The following is a 27,409-nucleotide window of genomic DNA, read 5'->3' on the forward strand; positions in this document are numbered from 1 at the left end:
TAAAGCCAAGTCCTTTTCCTCTATGACGGGCCTCTGAGTAGAGTTTCACATAGTCTTTCTTGTATCATCCACATCATAACACAATTTTTTAAGTGATTTCCTGTTTCTGTTATTTTATAGTAGAAGGAAGGTACACAGGAGACTGAGCACACACACTCATCTCCTCTTTCTCCTGAAGTCCTACTAAAGTGAGAACAAAGGGCTCAAAAAAGAATCCCCAGGGACAAAATAAACTGGGGAAAAGACAACAGCAAAAGAGACGCCAGAAGGCAGACGCTGACCTAGCAGACTAGAGAGAGTTAAACCCTGTGGGAGGAAGCTCTCAAAAGTAAATGGATCCACACTGAAGATGTTGAAAGGCTCAGGAATCAGAGATTTCAGGAGGCAGTGTGAGGTGGGGCTGAAAAGAGAGGGATTTGTCAGGATTTGTCATCAGGAGCAGTTAGACCCGAGATCTCTTCTCCCTTCCCATGTAGAAAGGTAACTGCCATCTTCCCACCATCAAAAGGACTGGAGAGTTCACTCTAGGAAGGATGAACTACGGAGGCCCTGGACTCAGAGACACCAGGTCACCTGAAAGGAGGGGTAAGGGATCTTACCAAAAACAGAGGGATTAAGTAAAAATCTACATACTCACCAGAGCCCCCAGCCTCCTTCCCTGACTAGGCTCCAAGGACACTGGCAGCCAGGCTTATTCTCCTCAAACAAGACATTGGAAGACTCCACTTTGTGGTCAATATCTTTCGGGACACTGCCTAAGAAAAAAAACCTATGGATGCAGTGCCAATATTTGGGGTCTCCAAACAAGATGACCAGGTCCTTATGATCACTCTACAGCGCGGTCCCAGCAGGAGACAAGTTCTGCACCCACAGAAAGAGCTCAGGCTTCTAGCCTCATTCTTAAATGTGAAATATGCCCAAGGATTGTCAGGCATTTGAGGACAATCCCAACATGAAAGACGAGGCTAAATACAGAAAAGGGCAACAAGAAGCAATATTAAAAGCAGAAGGAACTCCTTCCAAGAGGCTATCATTACTGCCCTCCAAGGGACAAGAGAAAAGAGTGCTTCCCTGAAACATGACCTATTTATGGGAATTAATCAAAAAACAAGAAAGAGCTCTTAGAAGTTAAAAATATGATAGCAAAATTTAGATTTTCAATAGAAGAACTGAAGATAAGATTGAGAAAATCATCCAGAGAGTAAAACAAAATAAGTAGATAGAAAATGGGAGGAGAAAAAAATCAAGAGATTGGTTTAAGTCCAACACTTGAATAAAAGGAATTCTGAAAAGCAAGAACAGAAGAGATGGCCTCTTTCAGCCATGACAGACTAACTATACTGGACCTACCCCTCCTGCTGTGAACAACTACAAATCTGAACAAAATCTATGAGCCGTTTGTTTTCCGTCACTGGACACAGGCAGTGCAAGGCTGTGATCCTTGAAGGAGGGGGAAAATATGAAATAAATGGAAGCTGAGAGAATCTATCACCTGTGGACTTACATTACAAGAAATACTATAGAAAGGTTTTTGGCCTGAAAGGAATTGATGGAAAAACCAGATCTACAGGAAGGAACAGAGAATACCAGAAATGGTAAATATGTGGGTAAATATAAAAAATTATCTTCTTTTTCTTCTTCTGTTGATTTCTTTAAAAGACAACTATCTGTCTAAAGCAAAAATAATAACTTTGTGTTGTGGGGTATATAATGTGAATTGACTAAAATATATGACAACCATAGCACAAAGGATGGAGGGAAAAGACTTAAACGGTTCAAAATGTTTTAGATTGTATGTGAAGTGGCACAATATTAATCCTAAATAGACGATGACAACTTAATAATGCAGAGTGCAATCCCTAGAGTGGCCACTGAAAAAAAAAGAAAAAGAAGAGCTAAAAATATAGTTAAAAATCCAAAAATCCAATGGAAGAAATAAAGTGGAATACCAAAAAATATTTAATTAACTCGAAAGAAGTTGGGCAAAGTGGAACAGAAGAACAACAACAAAAACAGGGACAAACAGTAATACAAGATGGTACACCTAAATACAAACTGTTAACGTTACATTAAACGTTAATGAACTAAATGCTACGCAAATGAACTAAATACAATAAACAAAAAAAGCATAGATAGTCATTGTCATACTGAATATAAAAGACCCAACTATATGCTACCTATAAAAGACACACTTTAAATATAAAGACAGACAGATGAAAAGTAAAAGGATCGAAATATATATCTAACCAACCAACAATATGCATAAGAAAATTCTTGTGGCTAAATTCATATCAGATAAAGTACATTTCAAAACAAAGACTATTACCAGAGATAAAGAGGGATATTTCATAATTATAAAATGATCAATTAATTAGGAAGATATAACAATAACAAAAGTGTATGGGGCTGGCCCCATGGCCGAGTGGTTAAGTTTGCGAACTCTGCTGCAGGTGGCCCAGCGTTTCGTTAGTTCGAATCCTGGGCACAGACATGACACTGCTCATCAAACCACGCTGAGGCGGCGTCCCACATGCCACAACTAGAAGGACCCACAACTAAGAATATACAACTATGTACTGGGGGTCTTTGGGGAGAAAAAGGAAAAAAATAAAATCTTTTAAAAAAAAGTGTATGCACCTAATAACAAAGCTTTGAAATATATAAAACAGAAACCAACAGAACTAAGGAAAGAAATAGACAAATCCACAATAATAACTGGAGATTTTAACACTCCTCTTGTAGTAATTGATAGAATAAACTGAGGGAAAAAATCAGTTAGGATCTAGGAGAATTTAATAATACTGTAAACCCATTTAATCTACTTGACCTTTATAGAACATTACAACCAACAACTGCAAAATACACATTCTTTTCTTTTCTGTTCTTTTCTTTTTTTGAGGAAGATTAGCACTGAGCTAACATCTACTGCCAATCCTCCTCTTTTTGCTGAGGAAGACTGGCCCTGAGCTAACATCCGTGTCCATCTTCCTCTACTTTATATGTGGGACGCCTGCCACAGCATGGCTTGACAAGCAGTGCCATGTCCACACCCGGGATTGGAACCAGCGAACCCCAGGCCATCGAAGCGAATGATACACATTCTTTTCGATGGTACATAGTACATTCACTAGGATGCACAACATGCTGGGCCATATCAGTCTCAATATATTTCAAAAGACTGAATTTGTACAGATCGTGTTCTCTGACAAAATTAAATTAGAAATCAATGACAAAATGACAGCTATAAAATCCCCAAACACTTTGAAATTAAGCAGCATACTTCTAAATAACCCATGAGTCAAAGAAGAAATCACAAGAGAAGATTTTAAAATATTGTGAACTGAATGATAATGAAAACACAGCATATCTAGATTATGGGATTTAGCTAAAGCAATGTTTAAAGGAAATTTTATTGTTTTAAGATGCTTATGTTATTGTTATGGTCTAAATGTGTGTGTCTCCCCAAAATTCATAGGTTGAAGTCTTAACGCCCAATGTGATGGTATTAGGAGGTGTGGCCTTGGAGGTGCTTAGGTCATGAGGGTGGAGCCCTCATGAAGAGGCTGCACAGAGCTCCTGAGCCCCCATGTACCATGTGAGGACACAGCCAGAAGTTGAAAATCTGCAAGCTGTCTTCTGGCTTGGAACTCCATACTGGTTCCCGGATTTTAGACTTCCAGGCTCTATAACTGTGAGAAATACATTTCTGTTGTTTACACGCTACCTAGTCTGTGGTATTTTTTTATAGCAGTCCAAATAGACTAAGAGAGTTATTTTTTTTAAAAGTCTAAAATATGATCTAAGCTCCCATCTTAAGAAGCTTTAAAAAATGAAGGGTGAAGTAAACTCTAGTAAGCACAAGAAAGGTAACAATAAAATTAAGGGAAGAAATCAATAAACTAGAAAATAAACAAATGATAGAGAAAAAAAGAAACCAAAATTAGTTCTCCAGAAAGATTAATAAAAGTGATAAACCCGTACATAGACTGACGAGAGAGAAGGGTGAGGGAGAGCAAGAGGAGAGAGAAAACACAAATTAACAATATCAGTAATAAAAAGGAGACATCACTACATATTTTATCAGCATCAAAAAGAATAAGAGAATATTATAAACAACTTTGTCGTCAATACATTCAATGACTTAGATCAAATGAACAAATTCCTTGAAAAACACAATTTACCAAAACCATCTCAGGAAGAAACAGAAAATCTGAATAGCCCTGTCCTATTAAAGATATTGAATCTGTAATCAAAAACCTTCCATGGAGAAAACCATTGTTCCAGATGGTTTCACTGGTATAGTCTATCAAGCATTTAAGGAAGAAATAATATCAATCTAATACAAACTCTTTCAGAAAATAGGGGAAGAAAAATTCTCAATTCATTTTATGACCTTACAAGAAAAGACAATTATAGAAAAAGATTGCTCATGAACACAGATGCAAAAATCTTTAATAAATATTAGCAAATCAAATTCCACATTATACAAAAAAGACAGTATATCATGACTAAGTGGGGTATATCTTAAGAATGAAAGGTTGACTTAATAACTTGAAAATCAATTAGTGTAATTCACCACATTAACATAATAAATTTATCCACAGATTTAACACAATCACAGTTGAATTTACAGCAAGCTTTTTTGTAGAAATTGATCGACTGATCCCAAAATTTATATGGAAATTCAAAGGATCTGAAATAGCCAAAACAACTTTGAAAAAAAGAACAAAGTTGGAAGACTTATACCACTTTATATCAAAACTGGTTATAAAGCTAGGGTAATCAATGCAGCCTGGTACTGGCATAAAGAGAGACAGATACATCAATGAAACAGAATAGAGAATTCAGAAATAGATCCACACATATATGGTCAATTGATTTTCAACGACAGTGCCAAGACAATTTAATAGGGAAAGGATATTTCCAAAGAATAGCACTGGAACACTGGATAGCCACATAAACAAAACCTAACCTTAACCCTAACCTCACACCATGTACAGAAACTAACTTGAAATGGATCATAAACCATATAAGAGCTAAAACTATAAAACTTCTAGAAGACTTAAGAAAGAAATCTTAGTGATCCTGGGTTTGGTGATTTCTTAAATACAACACAAGAAATACAAACCATAAAAAGAAAATAAATCAGTAAGTTGGACTTCATCACATTTAAAAAACATTTGATCTTCAAAAGATAATGTCAGGAAAGTTAAAAAGCAATCCATAGACAAGAAGAAAATATTCGTAAAACATATGTCACATGAAGGACTTATATCTAGAATATATGTGTTAAATTAATTAAACAAGGAGGTCATTAGACTGAGGTGGCTCTAATGCCTCAGTAGCCTACTAAGAGAACCAAAAGCTAAGCCTCTAATGCCTCAAGGTTAAGAATTCAAACCAAAGGACAATCAATCACAAACAGCCAGCTAGGGTTTCCCAAATAACACAACTGCTTAAACTATAGCCAATCAATTAATTTCCTTGCTTTGCTTCTGTCTCTTCTCTTAAAAGTCTTTCCTCTGGCTGCTGTAGGTGGAGTGTTCCCAACCACTTCCAGTTTGGCCCTGCCCAATTCAAACTGATTTTTGCTCAAATAAACTCTTAAAAATTAACATGCCTCAGTTTATCTTTTAACAGAAGGAACTCTTACAACTCAATAAGAATACAAACAACCCATTACAAAAATGGGCAAAAGATTTGAACAGGCACTTCACCGAAGAAGAAACACAGGTTGTAAATAAGAACCTGAAAAGATGCTCAATATCATATGTCACTAGGGAAATGCAAATTAAAACCAAAATAAGATACTACTATACACCTACTAGAATGTCTAAAATTACAAAGACTGTCCATAACAAGTGTTGGTGAGGAACTGGAATAATGGGAGCTCTCAAACTGGAAAACAGTTTGGCAGTTCCTTAAACATTAAAACATCTACTTACCATATGACCCAGACATTCCACTCAGAGGTTTTTACCCAAGAGAAATGGAGACATATGTCCACAAAAAACTTACACAAGAATATTCTTAGTAGCTTTATTTGCAATATTCAAAAACTGAAAACAACTCAATGTCCATCAACAAGTGAATGAATAAGCAAATTATGGTATATATAAAAAAGGAATATACTGTTGATACATGCCATAAGATGGATGAATGTCTAAATAATTATATTGGGTTTAAAAAGCCAGACCAAAAAGAGTACATGTTGCTTGTTTCCATTTGTACAAAATTCTAGAAAAAGCAAACTAATCTACAGCGACAGAAAGCAGGTGAGTTGTTGCCTAGAGATTAAGGACTGAGACAGAGGAGGGATGGACATGTTCAATATCTTGACTGTGGTGATGGTTTCACAAATGTACACATTAACATAATAAAAGAGAAAACTATATGATCATCTCAATAGAGGCAGACAACAGAAATAATTAATCTTCAGAGAAATAACACAAGAAAACACGCCACAATTTAAAGTCATGAGCTTCCAGGTTGAAAGGACTCACTGAGTGTAATGTATAATGAGCGAAAAAAAAAACTTACTATAAGCCACATTACTGTAAATTTCAAATGAGAAAGGAAAAAGAGAATATCCTAAAAGCTTCTAGAGGGAACTGAAAGAGGGTCACATATAAAAGATGGAATCAGAATGGATTTTGGGCTTCTCAATAGCAACTGAAAGCTAAAAGACAAGAGAACAATGCCTTCAGAATTCTGAGTAAAAAATTTTTGCAACCTAGCATAGTCAAACTCTCAATCAAGTATATGACAAGGGAATAAAGACATTCCATAGATTCTAAAAAACATATTCCTCTGTACCTTTTCTGAAGAATACACTGAATTTTTTTCATCAAAACAAGGGAATATATTCAGAAAGAGAAAAATATGGCAGTCAGAGGGCAAGAGAGAGGCAAGAATCCCCAGGATGAAGGTGAAGGAAATTCCCAGGACAACAGCTGTGCGCCAGATCTAGAGTACACCTACGCTAGTTTACAACATAAAGATGGAAGTACTAGTTTAGATATTTTCAAGGGAAAAAAAAAAACGAATTGATAGAATATCATTTTTTTTAATTTTTAAAAAATTTTTTCAGGGAAAGATTCGCCCTGAAATTGGCATCTGTTGCCCATCTTCCTCTTTTTTTCTCCCCAAAGCCCCAGTGCATGGTTGTATATCTCAGTTGTAAGTCCTTCTAGTTCTTCTATGTGAGCCACCGCCACAGCATGGCTACTGACAGATGGGTGGTGTGGTTCCAGGACTGGGAAACAAACCCGGGCCCCTGAAGTGGTACGAGTGCTGAACTTTAACCACTAGACTATCGGGGCTGGCTCTGACTTTTTTTAACCACGTTGTGAGATCCACAACTCACTCAGAGTTTGGGGCTGAACTAACGACAGACATATGGGAAACTAAGCAAATGAAAAAGCAATGCAGTTCTTCACCCCAGGTTAAACAAAAAGTTGTATAAAAGAAGAAATATTCTTATAGAACACTACATGATTCAGCAATAAATAGTATTTACATAGTTATAATAGTGTATATATTTAATATTGTTTTAACCATAAAGGGTGACAACCTTATATTAGAAGAGAAAGATTAAGTGTTAGTATTTGACGTGGTGTAAAAGAATTAAATCTTATCTTCCATAATACAAAGTTACCAGATAACAGCCAAACCTGTTAATTTTAAATAATCAAAGAAATAGCATTATAAATGTGTTATTTAGAATATGTGCCAAAAGAAATGCTAAAAGAAATACAAGTGGTTGCCTCTGTGTAGTAAAGAAAGACAAGTTGGGGGGCTGCTGTTTTTTTTCTTTCAAATCTGATACTATTTTTGAAGTATTATTTGACTTTTAAAACTTTGTACATGGGTTACTCTGATTTTTAAAAAGCAAAAATGACCCTCTTTGCAGTCATAATTCAATAGTTTCTATCATATTTAATTAAATTACTTTGCTACAGTCACAAGGACAAGCATGAACAGTCTGGGAACAAACACAACTGATTCTTGGCAGTGAACCACTTAGGTAGAAGAGATGAGAGGGCTTGCTCGAGAGAAGCCTGGCAGCTGTGGGCATTCAGCGTGCCAAGGCATTTGGTCAGAGTGTTTTACCGAAGGAATACTGAGTGCTGGTTAATCCAGCAAGTTGTTGAAACCGAGGTCAGTTAAAAGAGCTTCCGTAATGAATCCAGATAATAAAGAAGGCTGAAATAAAACAGCCTTAATCCATCCACTTTTGCTACCCTGTCCTTTTCCCATAGGTTAGATGGAAGAAATTTTACAAGGAGCAGAGGTCAAGATCATCCTTCTCAGGGTCATTCAATTTGCCCTGAAATATTAACCCTCTTGAGGGAAATCTGCAAATGAGGATAAATTGGAGTCCTTTTGAAGGGCAGGCTACCTTATATATCCTTTGACTTAATCCTCAAAATGAGTTGGAAAGGTGGCAAAAGAGATAACAAAGCAAAATCTGGTTTTTGGACCATGATGGACCTGATTTAATTCCAGTAACTAGATTTATTCCATTATTGCCTGCTTCTCCTTTGCATTTTTGGAAATTACCAAACACCATACATAGAAGCATTGCAAGAGAAAATAAGCAGTCAAGAGTTTAAAGCAGGACCTGAGACACAGCCTCCTACATCTATGCTGAGTAGGCCTGTAGCAAATCTATTAGTCTCAAAGTCACCACCTTCCCTGCCCAGTCAGTGAAGCCTTGAGATTGTGAGTATTCTGGATTGCGAATTATTAGAAGCATTAAGAAGGATATGCTAAAAGGTGGCTACCTTTTCAACAAATCAGCCAACTGCTGGTCTCTTTGCTGTGCTATTTTGGGCAGTGATCTGCAGAAATATCGCCCAGTAAAGGACATCAGTCCTTTGCTCTTTTACCTGGACTCGATTCTAGAGCCCCGGGAAGATTAGATCCACCGCCCTCCCTCATTTGCTGAGCCCACAGCGCTGTGACAGCCCTTCCTGATAAGAAATCGTCAAACTGCCTTTACAGCTGAAACCAGAAAACCAAGCAAGGCAGAAACTGGCTTTTAGCACGGACAGAGCCATTAAACGATTCACCTTTCTACCTGTAGATTCAGCCAGGAGGGGCAATTTGGATCTTCTGAAAGTTCACTCCCCATAGCCTCTGTAGCTCAACTCAAAATAAGCATTCTCTTTATTTTTTCAGATGTCCTTAGGCTCCCTTCTTCTTTGGCATCAGTAACCACAGAATGTGACTCAGGTCCAGCCACATAAAATGTCTCGTTGGTTGAGTTTCATAAAGAATTCCTCCCCATTGTGTGGCCACTGCACTAATATCTGGGCCCCAATTCTGGCCATTAGCCAGCGTCTGAACTTGCCACAGATCTGTCAGCACTTGCTCTCATCACAGTTCATCTAATAGGAAAACTTCATTTTTTTAACCATCATTATTCTTACACAAAAGAAACCTGTGATAGTCACTCTGCTCCTCTTACTTCAGACCACCTCATTCTGCTTGTTGTAGTACACGGATCATCAACAGGGGCTATCTGCATTTACACTTTTTACAGATAATCATCCCCATCACCTTATGTACACTGGATGCCCCCCCCCCCCATCTTGTTTTTCACCTCCTCCACAACTCCTATCTCCTCAGCAATGATTTTGAGGTATTGCTGAGCTTCATTACATAATGCGGAAGACTGTTGAGTTACTGAATGTTTTTCTAACTGGAATCCACATCTTCTCAAGCTCTATTAAGCAGTGGGCCCCAGAGAGGTACCTCAGTGTCAGAGCTGTTGCCATTCAGAGCCTCGATGTTTGGGTCTCTCCAGTCTTCTGAGAGTGAAGGGATGTAATTGTCTGTCAGAGCATCCCAAACCCTGTAAACAAAGAGAAGCTCTCATTAGCACACATCTGTGGCCGAGCCCCGCCTGGAGGAAGGAAGAGCTGGGCCAGGGGAGGAGAGAGGCTTCTGTGTGTGCCAGGCTGAGATCATCTGCCTTCCAGTATGCAGGAGCAAGGCAGCTTAAAAACTGATTTGGAGTCACTGCGAAGAGAGAAAGAACCAAGAGAATGGACCCTGGCCAGGAGCTTGGCATGAAAGGTGTTTGCTTAAGAGAAGAGGAATTTCTCACCCTTGAGACACAAATGGTAAAGTCTAAGATCAAACCACCTCTAGCAATAAATAAATTTGCATCTGAAAATAAATCTGCCCCTCAACGAAATAGTTCATGTCTCACGGACCTAAGAGTTAGAGAGAGAGGGATAGATCTAGGCAGATCCTCTGGCTGAATCTCCTTACGATTAGGGACGTCATCTAGTTTACATGCATTTCAGTTCCAGAGGCCTGCGATCTAAATGGTCAAGAATTAACTCTCTGACATCTAATCTAGGTAAGGGGATAATGCCGATAATGTTAATGCTTACTTATTACTCCAAATGTTCTAGCGAGCCCATGAGTGGCACAATCCTGCCTTCTAGCAATGCAGAGTCTGAGGGTGCCATGCCTCCACCATGGACACTCTAAGGCAAATACATGAAAGAACCCAATAAATACACTCTGTCCATATGATTAGTTTTTAGTGGGGGAAAATGAGGCTCCCTTTATTACATTTCTTTTTAAAATTCTGATGTGTACATTATAAGAGTTTTCTACACCTCTTGTCAGTTATTTGTTTCACAAAGATTTCTTTGGGGGAACAAAAGCGGGGGGGAGTTGGGGAAAATCCTGAAGTCACAAACTCTTACACACAAGAAAATTAATAAATTAGTCAACACTAAGAGATTAATGTAAATCAGTAAACCAAGTTCCTAAAGTAATGCCACCTACGGAAGCCAGTGACACTTGAGCTAATAGTAGATAAAGATAAATGAGGGCTCTATGCCATCTCCTTCAGGTGCCTATGCATGTCAAACATAAGTGATACCTATGAAACCAAAATGTAAGAAGGTAAATTTTCTTGAGATATACAAATATAAGGAAATAGCCATTTAAAAATAAGCAAATATGCATACATATGGACCAAATTCAAGACATGATAAAATATGGTGTAAGATGCTAAAAAGATAAGTGCAAATTATACACACACACACACAAACACACCAAAGCACAGTCACTTGAAATCAGACACAAAATGAGGGAGGGGAGTGCTTTTAACATATATTAAATCAGGAATGATATATGATATACAGGTATATAAGCAAAGAGATTTCCTACTGCACAATGCATACAATTGGTGATGAAACAACTTAAAGGAACTCAAGAAAACACAATTTAACGGCAGTGCTTGGGTTATTCACTTAGTCATTATTTTCTTACAATTACAAGAAAGCACTTAGGGAAAACGCATCAAGTGTCCATTAGATCTCGATTCAGCAGGATTTCAGAGTCTACTTCTTAAACATGGGTGATAATCCGACCTCCATCGGGCGCTATTAGAGCTTCATTAATCCAGTCTAATTCTAAATCCAAGTCTCATTAGCATCCCAAAGCCCAGAGGCAAATACAATTTGCTCTCTCCGAGACAAAACTCCAAGCACCACATCCTCTAGAAAAGCCAAAAGTGGACAACTCCTCCTTACATTGCTGCATTGCATTCGCTGCTGAGAGAATGAGCAACACGCATGCAGGCACTGACCTTCGGATTTGTCCCTGCAGCAAGTGCCTGGAAAAAGGAAATCGAGCAAAGCCTGAACCAGGCAGGAGCCTTTTGTACCTCTCCTAGGCAGAACGGAAGCTGGGACCTTTAATGGACAGCACACTTTCCGATGACCTTGAAACTGTTTACATCATTAAAGCGACAACTGGGCACCCTCTCAAATTATTTAGGGAGCAGCAACTTTTCTCATCTGAGCCCTCACTGACATACTCTGGATTTCATCCTCTAATTCAAGTTTTTAGTAACAATTTCCTAAAACTTTATCTCCTCAGGATTTCAAGCCATCCTCATTCTTTCATATTTTGTCCAGATTTTCTTTTTCCTTTCTGACATACTTGTTATCCTTTGAGGTTCATAAACAACCTTTAAGACAGAGCGACTCTCATCTCTTCGTAATCACTTGCATCCTCTTCCTATACTTATTCGGTGCCCATTTAACGATAATAACAAGAGCAGTCAACACTGCTAAGCACGCACTATAAGCCAGGTATTATTCTTTTTTTTGAGGAAGATTAGCCCTGAGCTAACATCTGCTGCCAATCCTCCTCTTTTTACTGAGGAAGACTGGCCCTGAGCTAACATCTGTGCCCATTTTCCTTTACTTTATATGTGGGATGCCTACCACAGCATGGCATGCCAAGTGGTGTTGTGTCCGCACCAGGGATCCGAACCAGGGAACCCCGGGCCGCTGAAGCGGAAGGTGTGAACTTAACCGCTGTGCCACAGGGCCGGCCCCTGCCAGGTACTATTCTAAATTCTTTATGTGGATTAATTCATTCCTTTCTCACAACTCTATAAGGCAGATACTAATGAGAAAAAATGGAAACATAGAGAAGTTAATTAACGAGTCCAAGTTCACACAGCCAGTAATGATGGAGGTAGGATTTGAACCCAGGCAATACAGCTACAGAGCCTATAATCCCAACCACTTAACTATTCCAATTCTTTATGAATTTTATGATTGCCATTGGCGTGGGCATCAAAACAATATACCAAGCTCCAAATCACAACCTAGAACAGGAGTTCAGAAACAGAACAGGCTCTGCGTGAAAACTCCATAACTACATTATTCTGGACATTGGGCTTCATTAATCTACAAAAGGAGGAGAGGCGGGAGCAGCAGGGGTGCACGACTGCTTTCGGTCTAGATCTCCAGCCCAGGGAGGGGAAACGGAAGGCAAAGGCAGAACACTGGCAGGCAGGCAGCCACAGGAACGAAGAGCTGGTGGTGGGAGGGAAAACACAAAGCTTTCTGTGAGGAAGAGAATGGAAAGAGCTTTTCTCCCAGAGAGGCCATCCATCCCATCATAAGGAGGGGCCTTGCGAATGGCTATATTTCCTTTTATAAGTACCCCAGGTGGAAGAGGTAAAATTCCACTTCCCTGAGAAGCCTCCTGCTGTTTACTCTTATCTTGGGGGAAGGAGACTTTGAAAGCTACCTACTACATCTTTCATCAAAGAACTAAGGTTAAACAAATTGCCTCAATTCCTGTCGCTATGCTGCCATGGCACCTGAGATTCAGTTAGCTCTCTCAGTTCCTATAATAACAGAAAAGGCTTTTCAGGTACACATTTTACAGCTCGGGCTGAAATGCCCATAGCATTGACTAAACTATCTTTCACAGTGGAGGGCTAGGGATTTTGAAAAGGATGCTGGCAGATGCTGCAGATAGAATGGATTGTGACAAGACACATAGACAAAAAATCTGGGTCTGGAACTGGCAACATAGCCATCAAGACTACGTTAATCCTGCTACACACACATACACACACACACATACACACACACAACTCTCTATACCTATTCCTGACAATATGCAATATGGTAGACAGCTTACAGGGCTTATTAGAATTCCAACTTGGTAACATTTCCCTTAATCTCTTCTAGGCTGGTTACTGCCCTTGTCCACTGTTTTGTGTCCTGTTATGCCAATATCCACACTAGATGTGTGTTAACATGAGTACACTTTTGCAGCTAATACTTAGGAATTAGGAATTATTAGCACATTAACAACTTTGAACAACTTTTTAGATTCTTTCAAATTCTTAAATAGAATCAACACTATCTCTACCTTCTATATGGGGAAACTGAACCTCTAAGCAGAGAATTAACTTTCCTAAAAATCAGTTATCTGTCGGCTTTCCCTGTCTGATTATTTGGTACTTACTTGTCTTTAACTTAAACTATGGTTGAGTACAGGTGGTATATTTATTATGTGGACTTGATTGTTTTTCTTTTCTTTTCATTTATTATTATTATTATTATTATTATTATTATTTTGAGGAAGATTAGCCCTGATCTAACATCTGCTGCCAATCCTCCTCTTTTTTGCTGAGGAAGACCAGCCCTGAGCTAACACCCATGCCCATCTTCCTCTACTTTCTATGTGGCATGCCAGCCACAGCATGGCTTGACAAGTCGTGCGTAGGTCTGCATCCGGGATCTGAACTGGCGAACCCCAGGCTGCCGAAGCAGAACGTGCGAACTTAACTGCTGTGCCACCGGGCCAACCCCTATGTGGACTTGAATTTTAACATCACCTTTACTCCAATAATTCTATTTGAAGAACAGGAAACTATCATTGCTCTCACATGTCTGGCCCTCTGTCTCCAGGGTACTACTGGTAAGAGGGCTGCTAGGGGCCCCAGTGAGGCAGGAGACGGGGTGAGGACTGTCCATTTTCATTTTATAATGTCCCTAAGAAGCTCTGGCCTCCAGGTCTGATCATGCTTTGTTCAATGACAAAGGAAAAGGTGATCACACATATGCAAAGAAGAGATTCTGGAATATTTTCTAAATTTAAAGACAGCAAACATATATTCAAATTTGGCTCCGTTTTAATGCCTAGAACTTCCACACCCTGATAAATTAGAGATACGTTGACATTTCAGCCAATTTCCCAATAACCAAATAGTTCCAAATGAGAACTAAAGAAATAAGAACTTTGAAGGGCATCACTGCGCTTGTTTTACGATTTGTGCTATCTTTAAGGAGGTTAGTTTGACCAAGAATTTCATTGCTGTCATTTTAAGCTTCTATTACTTTGCTCTAACCCACCCAAAACACTTTCAATTCATTTGTGGATGAAATATCCCTCTAAATAGTAAACCTAAGCAAGTTTATTACAAGCTATGTTCAGGAGAATCACAACCAGGTTAGATATTAAATTATTTTTTTCCTTTACCTCATCACAATTTTACAGTTGAATTATCTGGATAGGTGTCTATAAAACAAAGTGTGTAATTTAATTCTAATTTTTATTTTAAGTTATAAAGCTTTAGATACACTGAATGCCTAGAAAGCACAGTGTCAATTTCTCTCTTCCCAGATTCCTCCAAATCATACTTTGTCTCTAACGTATTATTCAACCTTTGGTCTTTCAGCTGAGGTAGTCAATGAGGCAGGCCAGTCAGAAAAATCAGGGTGAGACCAATAATCCCACGTGATGGTAATTCACATTGAGTGGCCTCTGCTAATGTGCTAAAAGAGAATAAGAACTTGCTCACTGGGCCTTCATCCTTAATGAGGCAGAAGAGGGGGTAAGTATGGGAGAAATGATTTCTTGGAAGCAAAAGGAACTGGACACATCTTAAAATGTTATTTTCAGAGCACAGCTTGCGTGAGGTACGAAATTAGGTTCTTGCAAGTCCTTAGCTCCGCTTCATCAAGATTGAGCTCTGGAGGTTTCAAAGATGAGGACCCGTGCAGTCAACTAGAGTTAAGTGACTAGCCCAAGGTCACACAGCAAGTTAGCGAGAACATGAAAATTAGAATTCATAGTCTTTGTATTTCTAGTTCATTGCACCAGGCAATGAACTAAAGTGAAAAAATACTCTATATAATAAAGCCCCAGAGCCATTCTTTTTTGACTTAAAGGAGTTGACCAAATTATAACAAGCTCAGAATCTGAAAAGAATTAGTTTGAAACTTAAAATTGAATTGAAACATACAGCCCACAGTTAAAGTACTGGTTACCAGAGTGAAATGTTCTCTATGATCGTGCCTTCAGGCTCGCATTAATTAAAGAGAAAGAAGGAAATGGTGTGGGTCTTGAAATACATTACATGTACTTATGAGGTTAGCTATTATTGCTCATCCAATTCATTCAATATTTCATTCAAAAAATATTGCTTGATCACTTCTTACACACCAAGCTCTGTCCTAGACAGTGAGGATATAAGAGTGAGACAGACAGATACAAAGCCCAGTATTCACAGAGATAGAGTCTTAGTAGTCTTCAAACAAGCAGCTATCTCCCAAAGATGGTCAGATTCAATCCTCTGTGACACACCTACCCCACTTAATTTACGGTCAACTCTTCCCACTTGAGTCTGTAAAAAGAGAAACCAAAAACACAGTTGCTCAAGACTTCCATGATCAACCATTTGACATTTCTTGTGTGATTCCTGAAGACCAATTGATGCATATTTTCTCTCTATAGGGAATTCATGCCTACTTTTACTGAATTCCCAAAACACCCTCCTTTAATTTATGTAACAAATTACCCCCCTTCTTCTCTTTCTAGTCCTTTCTCAAACAGCACTTTTCTCAAATCCCTTTTCTTGACTACTGTTGAGACTAGTAAGTGACACAGGGAATCTGAAGACTCAAAAGCCACCTCACCTAGTTATCACCCTTATTTTGTCCAGGGTAATCTCCTGGGATTTCAGTTCAATTTGTATGCTCTCTTATTGGGACATAGCTTAACATTTGCAGATAATTTTCCAGTCCTGGGGGGCTGTAATCAATTTGGAGATTTTTATAATTCTGGTGTTTCTTGAAGCAAATTGTTCCAATGACATAAATTCCTCCATCACAGTTAATTTTTTTTCTGGTCCTTATTTCTAACACCTGGGTGGATGACCACTGATATAAAAAAAGCTGAAAATAGACCCCCAAATTTACCATGATGCTGAAATTCTATTTTGCATCTAGGAAAACTGTTCTATTTCCTAAAAATCCTTTAAGGTTTTGATTTTAAGAGAGCGCTACAGGTAACTGTAAAGCGACATGACAGAACAGTGTCGGCAGTTACCAGGGCACTGCCCACTGACGGAAAAAGGTAAGTAACATGCCATGAACCCAGAGACAAAAACTAGGTCTATGTCAACGAGCCCCAGACTACAGGGTTCTTGTCTGACGCAGAAGAGGGCAATTAAGACTTCTTACTCCTCATCCTGCAGGGTCTCTTCCTCCTCTTGGATCTGGAACTGGTTCTTCACCGGAGCTAAATTCTCGGTCTTGGCATTGTAGTTCCGAAAGCAGACATTGAGCTTCTCATCAAATTCATTCACGAGGTCTTCCATGGACTTGAAGCTGATTATTTCAGAAGAAAAATTCTCAAGCTCAGAGAGGGAGGGGTCCTCTAGATGGTGGGGAGATGAGCCATAGAGACACTGCGGCTTCTCCTCCAGATCCTCTGAGCAGCAGGGCCGAAGGTCCTCAAACTCTTCATCCAAACTCACCAGTGGCGCCTCCATTCTTGTACAACAATAGAACAATAGCAACTTTCAGGATTCACTTATCTGGAAGAAATGAAGAAGGAAATGTGAGTGTGGACTGGGCTTTTGTGTCAGCTGTGCTGAGGAACCATAATTACACATTCCATTAGTCTGTATCCCTCTAAACACAAAGATTCCTCTTTACTGCATCCATTGCTTCTGCACTTCTCCACTGTTATCCACTTAAGGAATTCAAATATGGTCGTCAGCATGAATAATACTAACCTAAATAGAGTGAACTTCGGAGACACACCTGCTTCCAATTCCCTGCTCAAAAAACAGAGTGTAGTGGTTAAGTATGAGGCCCCTGGACCAGAGTGCCTAGGTTTGCATCCTGTTCTGCCCCGTACCAGCTGTGACCTTAGCAAGTTACTTAACTTTTCTGTGCTTCCTTTTATTCTTCTCAAGACAGAAATAATATCAGGACCTACTTCAAAGGGTTGTCATTTGAGTTAAAGGAGTAAACACAGGAAGTGCTTAGAACAGGGCCTGGCAGATAATAAACATCAATGTTGTTCAGTATATGTTCTCTGTTATTATTATTATTACCACCATAGGTCCATATCCTTAACCATGTGCTCTGAAAACTAGAAGTTTTTCATAACTTATTTGGTGGCAAAACCTGACCAGACCTAAACTCATTTGGCAACTAAACCTGATCTACATGAATATAAAGCTGCTCGTGGTTTAAATTTATCCTATTTAGTGTTTTTTCCTGCAGAAATATTATTTTTTTAATTATAGAGATTGCTGCCCTAGCCCCAGAGGATGATATGCAGAATATGCACTCTCTGCCTTCTAAATTTTAAGACAATCTAAATTCCACAACGTCCCTGGCCCCAAGGGTTTGGCCAGTGATTCATGGACCTGGATATTACTACCTTCATCAATAAATAACAGACTAATAGAATACTAATAGAGACTTTCAAACAAGCGCCTGAGTTTTTCCCAGACACAGAGCTCACATCTGGGATTAGAGGAATGGATTACATGATCTACGATCCTGTAAGAGACAGACCCAACCACCCAGGTGCTCCAAAGCCAGACTCCATAACCATCGTGGGCACTGCCCCCTGGAAGGCACACTCAGGCCTCCCCCATTTCCCAACAGCTCCGGGCCCTCTTCATACACTGCCTTCAACTGTGATTTATCCGTCTCTGTGCACATCCAAGCCCTTCTCCAATTTTAATTTAAATTCCTCGAGGGCTCAGACGTCCTCTGGGTATCCTCCATGGCTCCTAGCACACACTGCCCTGTGGCTAGGCGATCAATCAATGTGCGCTCTCTGAAAAACGATCTTCTGTCCCCGACATACAGTTTCTCATTTTCAATTTCAGGCAGCACAAGTACTGTTTTGTACCATACCCTTCTCTACATACTCAACTTCCTTCCCTGTAACACAGAAAGGCAACAAAATTGTTCTCTCCTGTCCGTGTGATTATTGATCCAGTTAGATGCTTACAGTGGGACCCCTACCTGAGGAGACCCAAACAGACAGCAAAACCCACGGGGGTTACCCTAGGGGTGTCCTTCTCTATCTCTACCCACAAAACTAAAACCCTAAGGAAGTGAGATAAAGGGCATGCCATGTGAGGACCCGAACAGTTCTTACTGGGATTGTACTGGGATTAAGACAGTTACCATTACATCACATCAAAACATATTCTGGGGGCCGGCCGCATGGCCGAGTGGTTAAGTTTGTGCGCTCTGCTGCGGCGGCCCAGGGTTTCGCGGGTTTGGATCCTGGGCGCAGACATGACACCGCTCATCAGGCCACGCTGAGGCAGCATCCCACATGCCACAACTAGAAGGACCCACAACTAAAATATGCAACTATGCAGTGGGGGGATTTGGGGAGAAAAAAGAAGAAGATTGGCAAAAGTTGTTAGCTCAGGTGCCAATCTTTGGGAAAAAAAGCTCCACTTAAAAAAAACCAAACATATTCTGAGCATTTACAGTTTGCAAAGGCAACATGACAGGACCTTGGAATACAAAAGATATAAAAGCAGTGTGAGGGGCTGGCCCCGTGGCCGAGTGGTTAAGTTCGCGCGCTCCGCTGCAGGCGGCCCAGTGTTTCGTTGGCCCAGTGTTTCGTTGGTTCGAATCCTGGGCGCAGACATGGCACTGCTCGTCAGACCACGCTGAGGCAGCGTCCCACATGCCACAACTAGAGGAACCCACAACGAAGAATACACAACTATGTACCGGGGGGGCTTTGGGGAGAAAAAGGAAAAAATAAAAATCTTTAAAAATAAATAAATAAATAAATAAATAAATAAAAAGCAGTGTGATATCTTGGAAAGAACACAGGGGCCAAAGTCTGGCTGAGTGACAAGCATTGTGGGTCCTGATTTCCTCATTTGATAAAATGAAGGTGTTGGTATAGAGCTAATACCTTGGGAAATTAATTTTAATGACATTAACCTAATAATCTTAATTATAATAGTACATTTTAATAATGTATTTTACTTAATCCAATATATCCAAAATATTACCATTTCAAAATGTAATCCATATTTTAAAATATTAACAAGACATTTTACATTCTTCTTTCCTACTAAGTCTTGGAAATCCAGTGTGTATCTTACATTCACAGTATTTCTCCACTTAGACCAGCCACATTTCAAGTGCCCAGTAGCCACACATGACTACCATATTGGACAGCACAGCTATAAAGCAATACACAACTAACTGCCAGTCAAGACTTCTTCACTAGGGTCTACAGACCCCTAAGGGCTCTTTGAATATAACTATGTTTTATTTTATGCATTTAAAAACATATTTCAATGGGGCTGGCCCCATGGCATAGTGGTTGAGTCTGGTACACTCCGCTTCTGTGGCCCAGTTTGCAGGTTTGGATCCCAGGCACAGACCTACACCACTCATCAAGCCATGTTGTGGTGGTGTCCCACATACAAAGTAGAGGAAGACTGGCATAGATGTTAGCTCAGGGCTAATCTTCCTCAAGCAAAAAAAGAGGAAGATTGGCAACAGATGTTAGCTCAGAGTGAATCTTCCTCACCCCCCCCCCCCCCAAAAAAGCATATTTGGAGTAGGATCCCATAGGTTTCTCTACATTGCCAAAGGGGCTCATAGTACAAAAAAGATTATATATCCCTGAGTGCCCAAAAAAGTGAATTTAGAAAAGATCACCAAGTGAATTAGAAAGTAGGGAAGGATTTACAGCAAGGGATTTGTGTTCACTGAGACAGGACTCTGGGGTGGTTAAGAGCCTGGACTCCAGGTTCCCATCTTGGTCCTATCACTTCCTAGCTGTGAAACTCTTTGTGGGCAAATTATCAGCCTCAGTTTCCTCATCCATATAATGAAGTTTAAGATAGTACTTACATTGAAGACTATTTTGTGGAATAAAGGAGAAATCTTTGAAGTGCTAAGCACAATGTGTAGAATACAGAATGCCCAACAAATGTCAGTGATTTTAGGAAAATGAGGATAACTTAGTTCCAGGGAAATGTGGGCTGAGTGCTTCCAGCAAAACAATCCATGCCGTGATAGTCATTGTGGGATGCTTCAAAATGCTCATCACATGACAGAACTATTACTGAATGAATGTTATCATCTCTTTTACTAAAACACCCCTGCTATTTTCAACTCATTTGGTCAGAGCCTCCTGGATCACTGGTCCCATTTCAGAGAGACATGAAAGCTAACCAGCCAATGTTCCAGATATTTACACTTCCTTTAAACTTGCACTCTTCTCTAGGAGAGAAGGGGCAGCTGGAATGAATAGCTGATACCAATGGGAGTGCTGACTTGAAATGGCACAATCTATACTATTAACCAGCAACAAGAGGGCACTCCAACCAGAATCTAGGACTAAGATTGAGTTTTGAGTGTTGGCAACAGGAAGATTATGCCCACCCTCAGCCCAAGCAGGCTCTAGAGAAGATGGATTCATCTAGAAGATTATAGAAAAAGAAATGGATATCAGAGCTCTAAAGTTCAGAAACATGATCATTTGAACAATCCAGAATATAGCCTCATCAACTCACTCCCTAGGAGCCAAGAAGCTCTGCATGAATGACCAGCTGAGGATGAAGCTAAAACTGAAAGCCTGTGCTGAGAATCGGAAGTCACTCAGCACCCAGACTGAGCACCGCAGCTGTAGAAAGACCCGCGGCTGTGGCAGAGGAGGCGAGAGGCAGGCATTCTCACTGGCCCTCCCATGGCATCAAGGAGGCGCCTCTGGGTTGGGGCTGGCAACCCTTCTTGAAATGGTACCCCCTTCTCTCCCTCCTTTAGCTCACTTTCTTTTGCTCTTCTCTCTTGGTGGGGTGCCTTTGCCTCCCAATTGAAATGTCCTGCTCTTGTATCCTGGCAAGCTTGCCCCTGTCTTCATTCACAACTCATCTCAGAGGCCCCCTCCCCTTATAAGCTGGGGTTAATACAAGTGATAGTTTCTCCTCTTTCGCTACACTTCCAAATCATCTTTTAAAAACCACATGAAAAATGGCAGAAAGAAGAAACCATGGGAGAGTTGTCTTGTCTTTTTCTCTTTGTCATAGAACAGAGTACAAGCCTGTAGTTTGATTATGTCCTATAATCTATTCCATTTATTTTGGCTCCCAATAGGTGGTGTAATTTGGAAAAGAAAAGAGGGCCGGGAGCTTAACAGAGACCCAGTAGGAAACGCTAAGCCTCTCGTGCAGCACAATGATGCACTAGCCGCAGCTTGGGGCTGCGGTACAAATTACTAGTCACTGCTTTGCTGAGCTGAGCAGCATGGAGTGGAGCAGCAGAGAATTCCCCGTGCCTCCCCATGCTGGGCCTCTGCACCTCCACAGAGGCCCCATTCCATCTCCCCCTGCTTCCTGTTACTCACCCCATATATCAATTGATTCCATGCCCTCTTCCCGCAATATCCATCCCTAAAACCTGCCCTCCACCGGTCTACCTTCAATTTTCCTACTGCTCCTCAGCAAAACCCAGTCAGTGTATGTATATGTTTGTGCCAGCATCACATTTTGACAGAGTATTTCATTGCTTACAAGTCAGCAACCCCTTTGTGATTCTGCTTCCACCTCTTCCCCCTCCTCCTGCTGCTCCATTCACCCTCAGCTCACATCCCGCACCTCCCCCCGACTGTTGGGGTAAAGAAAGGCTCCTCCAAGCAGCACAATAGCTGGCGCTCCGAGAAAGCTCGGCTCATCTCGCAGGCCGCACACACACTCCACGGCCCTTTTGCCCAAACAAGACCGGGATACCGGAGTGTGGGAGGGCTCAGGGGTGCCGAGCCGCGAGGAGGGAAGGGAGAGGCAAGAGAGAAGAGAGGGTTGTGATAATAGTGGGGCTCTGTCAGGCGTTGCGCCCCCGAGCTCCAGAGGCCCCGGGCCCACAGGAGGGCAGCGCGCCCCCCGCACCACCACACACATCCTTTCTCCGACCTGTTCCGTGGTAAAACAATCGCTCTCCCAGCGACTGCGGCAGCTGCCAGCAGTTCTGACTCTGCAGGAATGCACGGTCCTGGGGAGGGGCACGGGCGGGGTCAGGTTCTTAGGGGTATGGATGTTTCTGGGGCTTTTAAGGGTGACTAGATCAGATAACGGTCCCAGGAGGAGGTACCGACCCACTGCTCCAGCACCATCGGGCGGCGTTCTCTGCCGCCCCCAGCCCTAGACCGCGCCGCCTCCCATATCTCTCTCTCACACACACACACACATACACACACACACACACACACAGACCAGGCCTGGCTGGGGGGCCGAGGCTCTGATAATGCTTGAAGTGCCCAGCATCCCACATCTCCCGGCCCCGGGAGCTGCATCCCAGCTGTGCTCCCATGAAGGGCTGGGCAGGAGGGCGACGGCCTCCGGGCTCTTCCTTTCCGATTCCAGGATGGGACAGGTTGCGGGTGCGGAGCTGCGGCGCTCCCAGACCTGCTGGCCGGGGCATCCCGAGTCGCGGGGCCTCCTTCACCACCCCCATCCAACCCCCACCCACGGCAGTGGGTCAGTCCGGACTAAGGTCGCCCCCCGCGACGGCACCTGTGCAGGTCCTGGTGGAGGGAGGCGGATCACGGGGCTCAGCTGGACACCCCCATCCACGGGCCGCGGCGAGTGGCCGGAGCGCAGCGCAGCGGCAGCGGCAGCGGCGAGCCAGCGAGCGCTCCCCCCGCAGCTCCGCGGGCGCCCGGCTCAGCTCGCCTCCTCCACCCGCCCCTCCGCCCCTCCGCCCCGCTCCCCTTGCTCGTGCCCAGGCTCCCGGGGCCGCGCCCGCGCTCGGGCACTCGCCCAACTGGCGCGCGCGGGACCCATACGTCATCCTCTCGTTAACATTCATAGCCTTCCTTGGAGCATGTGGCCTGCCTTGATTAATATTTATGAATTACTATTTCTCCCTCCTTTAACATTGGCCTTTCTGCTTCCCTCATGAATATTCAGACGCTCTAAGATGGGTGCGTGCAAGAACTCCCAATGTGGATACCTCACAGTGCCTGACACCGTAGATTCTCCATAAAAATGCAGGCGGGTAGCTGAGTGGATGGGCTGGCGGATGTCCGCGGACACACTCAGAGACCCCCCCTAGGACTTTCTGGACTCCCCATTCTACTCTACTGGGGCCTGAGATGGGCAAGCTGAGAGATACTGGCCACCCCAAACAGGGTTCAGACCTCAAGCCAGAAGCGATAAATGCTCTTATCACCCAAAGATGGAGGGTGGGAGCTGGATCCAGGCAGATAAAGCTGAGTGAGGTTTCTGGCCCAGGAGGACTTGAAATAATAGGGTAAGATTCACGAGGCATATAAGGGAGGACTGGGGCCTTGTGAAAATTTACTCCTCATTCATTTAGCTTGTCTACCATGCCTAAGACCGTGCTTATAGATGCTGTTACTGCAAAGTCTAATAATCCACGAAAGCAGACAACTAAAAGTGCAAGAACTGCAAGCATCAGTGGAAGGTACCCGGAAGAGCATGTCTGCTTGGAGAACCCCAAGGACTTTTGTCAAGCTAGAGACGAGGACAGGGGATCCAGTGGGAGTCTGACGGCAAAGTATCTCTGGGCTAAGCTGAGAACTTCGCCTGAAAGCAGCAGGGAGCTTTCCTTTGCGCAATCATGCATTAATTCCATAAGCATTTCAATCATGTGAAGAAAGCCAAGCAAAGGAATAAGGTTCTGATGAGATGAGGGGAAGAGTTGGTCACTTTGACCCTTTGGTGGCATTACCAGAGGATTTCTTCCTGCTAGAGTGGATGAAAAGTAGGTGGGTAAAGGGTCCCCGAGTCTGCTTTCCTGGGATGATACCCAGTCCTGTGACTTGGGCGAGTTAACCTCCTTGTGCCTCATTTCCTCCTCTGTAAAATGAAGATAATAATAACATCCACTCCTGGGGCCTGTTGTGGATTAAAGGAGTTAATACGTGTAAAGTACTTCCAGGCATAATAGAAGGCACTATATAAGTCTTGGCTGCTATCTTCCTTAGGAGAAGCTTGGCGACACTGTCCTAGAGGCCGCCTTCTGTCCCAATTTTCAAAGAATGGGACTCACAGCTTGAGAGAGGTTTTCAAGGAAGCACAGCAAAGTTATAAAGAGATTGAGCTCTACACAAAACTCAGTTCAAATCCCAGGGTTCCACTTATTAGCTGGTGACTTTGTGCAAGTTACTTACCCTCTCTGAGCCTCAGTTTCCTCATTTGTAAAATGGGAATTCCAATATCTACTACAAGACTGTTGTTGTGCAGATTAAATAATATAGTGCATGCAAAATGCTTGGCATAGTGCCTGGCATATAATAAGTTGTAAATAAGTGAATTCTGTTGTTTTTATTATTTTTGTGAGGATTTGAAGGAACTGGAAGCTGAGGACTGATATTCTAGGTACTTGGAAAAAGGATGTCCTGAACATGAGCAAAGTTATCTTCCAGCAAGCATTTCTTTCATTTCATTGTGGTAAAATATAACATAACATAAAAGTTACCATTTTAACCATTTTTAAGTATACAATCCAGTGGCATTAAGTACATTCACATTATTATTGCAACTGTTACCACTCTGCATCTGCAGAACTTTTTTTTTTCCGAAAGAGGTTAGCCCTGAGCTAACATCTGCCACCAATCCTCCTGTTTTTGCTGAGGAAGATTGGCCCTGAGTTAACATCTGTTAACATCCACAGCGTGACTTGACAAGTGGTTTGCACCTGGGACCTGAACCAGAAAACCCCGGGCTGCCGTAGTACAACATGCGAGCTTAACCGCTGCACCACTGGGCCGGCCCCAGAACTTTTTCATCACCCCAAACTGAAACTCTACCAATTAAACACTAAGTTCCCATTCACCTTCCTGCAGCCCCTGGTAACCGCCATTCTATTTTCTGTCTCTATGAATTTGACTATTCTAAGTACCTCATATGAGTGGAATCATACAGTATCTGTCCTTTTGTATCTGCCTTATTTACTGAACATGCTTTTGAGGTTCATCGATGTTGTACCAAGTGTGAGAATTTCATTCCTTTTTTAAGGTGAATGATATTCCATTGTGTGGATCTACCACGTTCTGTTTATCCATTCATCCATCTATGAACATTTGGATTGTCTCCACCTCTTGGCTATTGTGAATAATGCTGCTATGAGCATAGATGTACAAATTCCAGGCCACATTTTCATTACATTCTATGACCTATGCTAGCAGCTGGGGAGGGAAAAATGAAGGCATGCCTTGGAGAGGTTCAGAGTTTAGTGCACTGATTTCCAAACTCTGCTACTTGGAAGCTGTAGTGGGTTGAATAGAGTCTCCCCCCAATTTATACCCACCTGGAACCTCAGGACCTGACTGTTTTTGGAAACAGGGTCTTTACAGATGTAATTAGTTAAGATGAGGTCATACTGGATTAGGATGGCCCTACATCCAATGACTGATGTCTTCATAAGAAGAGAGGACACATGGAGACACAGGAAAGAAGGCTATGTGGGGATGGAGGCAGAGTTTGGAGCAATGCAGTTGCAAGCCAGGGGACCCCAAGGATGGCCAGAAACCACACGAAGCGAGGAAGAGTCAAGGAAGGATTCTTCCAGAGAGCCTTCAGAGGGAGCGTGGCCCTGTTGACACCTTGATTTTGGACTTCTAGCCTCCAGAACTGTGAAACTATAAATGTGTCTTATTTTAAGGCGTCCAGTTTGTGCTGTTTTGTTACAGCAGTTCTAGGAAACTAATACAGATTTTGAGACTGGGAAGTGGGGTGATGCTGTAACAAATACTTAGAAATATGGAAGTTCTTTGGAATCGGGTAGGAGATAGAGGCTGGAGGAATTTTGAGGCATATGACAGAAAAAGCCTAGACTTCCCTGAAGAGACTGTTGGTGGAAATATGGGTTAAAGGGGATTCTGGCAAAGGCTCAGAAAAAAGGAGAAAAGTTGTAGAGAAAGCTCTGTCACCACAGAGAATACATATATTGTCATGAACAGAATTTTGCTAGAAATGTGAATGTTAAAGGTGCTTCTGGTAAGGTCTCAGATGGAAATGAGAAACATGTTATGAGAAACTAGACGGAAGGCATTTTGATTGTAAAGTGGCAGAGAACCTGGCTGAACTGTGTTCTGTTGTTGGATGGCAAGTAGCACTTGAAAGCAAGGAACTCAGATGTTCAGCTGAGGAGATATTTAAAGTGTGGAAGGGGCCAGTGCGATGGCCAAGCGGTTAAGTTCACGTACTCCGCTTCAGCCGCCCAGGGTTTCGTGTGTTCGGATCCTGGGCACGTACATGGCATTGCTCATCAAGCCATGCTGAGGCGGCGTCCCACATGCCACAACTAGAAGGACCTGCAACTAGAATATACTACTATGTACTGGGAGGCTTTGGGGAGAAGAAGAAGAGAAAAAAAAGAAAGTGTGGAAGTTGTGGTCTGGTTTCTCCTTGCTGCTTATGGTAAAATAAACAAGGAATGAGATGGCCTGGATCCCCTTCACTCCTAAGCATCGAGTTGAACATAAAGCTTCTGAGAATTTTATCCCAACAGAAACACTGCCAGCCTGGACTGAAAGGGACAGAGATGGGATGAAATAAAAGAAGACTGTTAGACTTCTGAAATTCCACAATCAGGAAACAGGCTGATAGAGGGACTCAGCTGTAAACACGTTATCCTTCAGGAAAAAGAAAGAATGACTCTGAAGGCAGGGCCACTGCCCCTGGCCTAGAGAATGGAGCTTTGAGCCACAGAGGAGTATTTTCAGGCCTTGAAACCTCATGGGACTTGCCCTGCTGGGTTTCGAGCTTCCTTTAGACCAGTGATCCTTTCTCCCTTCCATTTTCTTCCTT

General features: G+C 41.9%; 1 protein-coding gene across 2 annotated transcripts in view; it reads right to left on the reverse strand.

The window, feature by feature from the left end:
* The window catches only part of FEZ1 (fasciculation and elongation protein zeta 1), a 41,841-nt gene extending 18,535 nt beyond the window's left edge, over positions 1 to 23,306 (reverse strand). For both annotated transcript variants that reach the window (XM_046685811.1, XM_046685810.1), the window contains exons 1-3: positions 23,147 to 23,306; positions 16,809 to 17,164; positions 9,760 to 9,859 (exon numbers count right to left, since the gene is read on the reverse strand). In XM_046685811.1, the coding sequence (XP_046541767.1) occupies positions 9,760 to 9,859; positions 16,809 to 17,119 (411 nt within the window). In that variant the 5' untranslated portion in view covers positions 17,120 to 17,164; positions 23,147 to 23,306. The remainder of the gene's footprint in view (positions 1 to 9,759; positions 9,860 to 16,808; positions 17,165 to 23,146) is intronic.
* Between the last annotated feature and the right edge of the window lie 4,103 nt (positions 23,307 to 27,409).

The sequence above is a fragment of the Equus quagga genome, chromosome 14 (genome assembly GCF_021613505.1).
Source record: "Equus quagga isolate Etosha38 chromosome 14, UCLA_HA_Equagga_1.0, whole genome shotgun sequence".
NCBI lineage: Eukaryota > Metazoa > Chordata > Mammalia > Perissodactyla > Equidae > Equus > Equus quagga.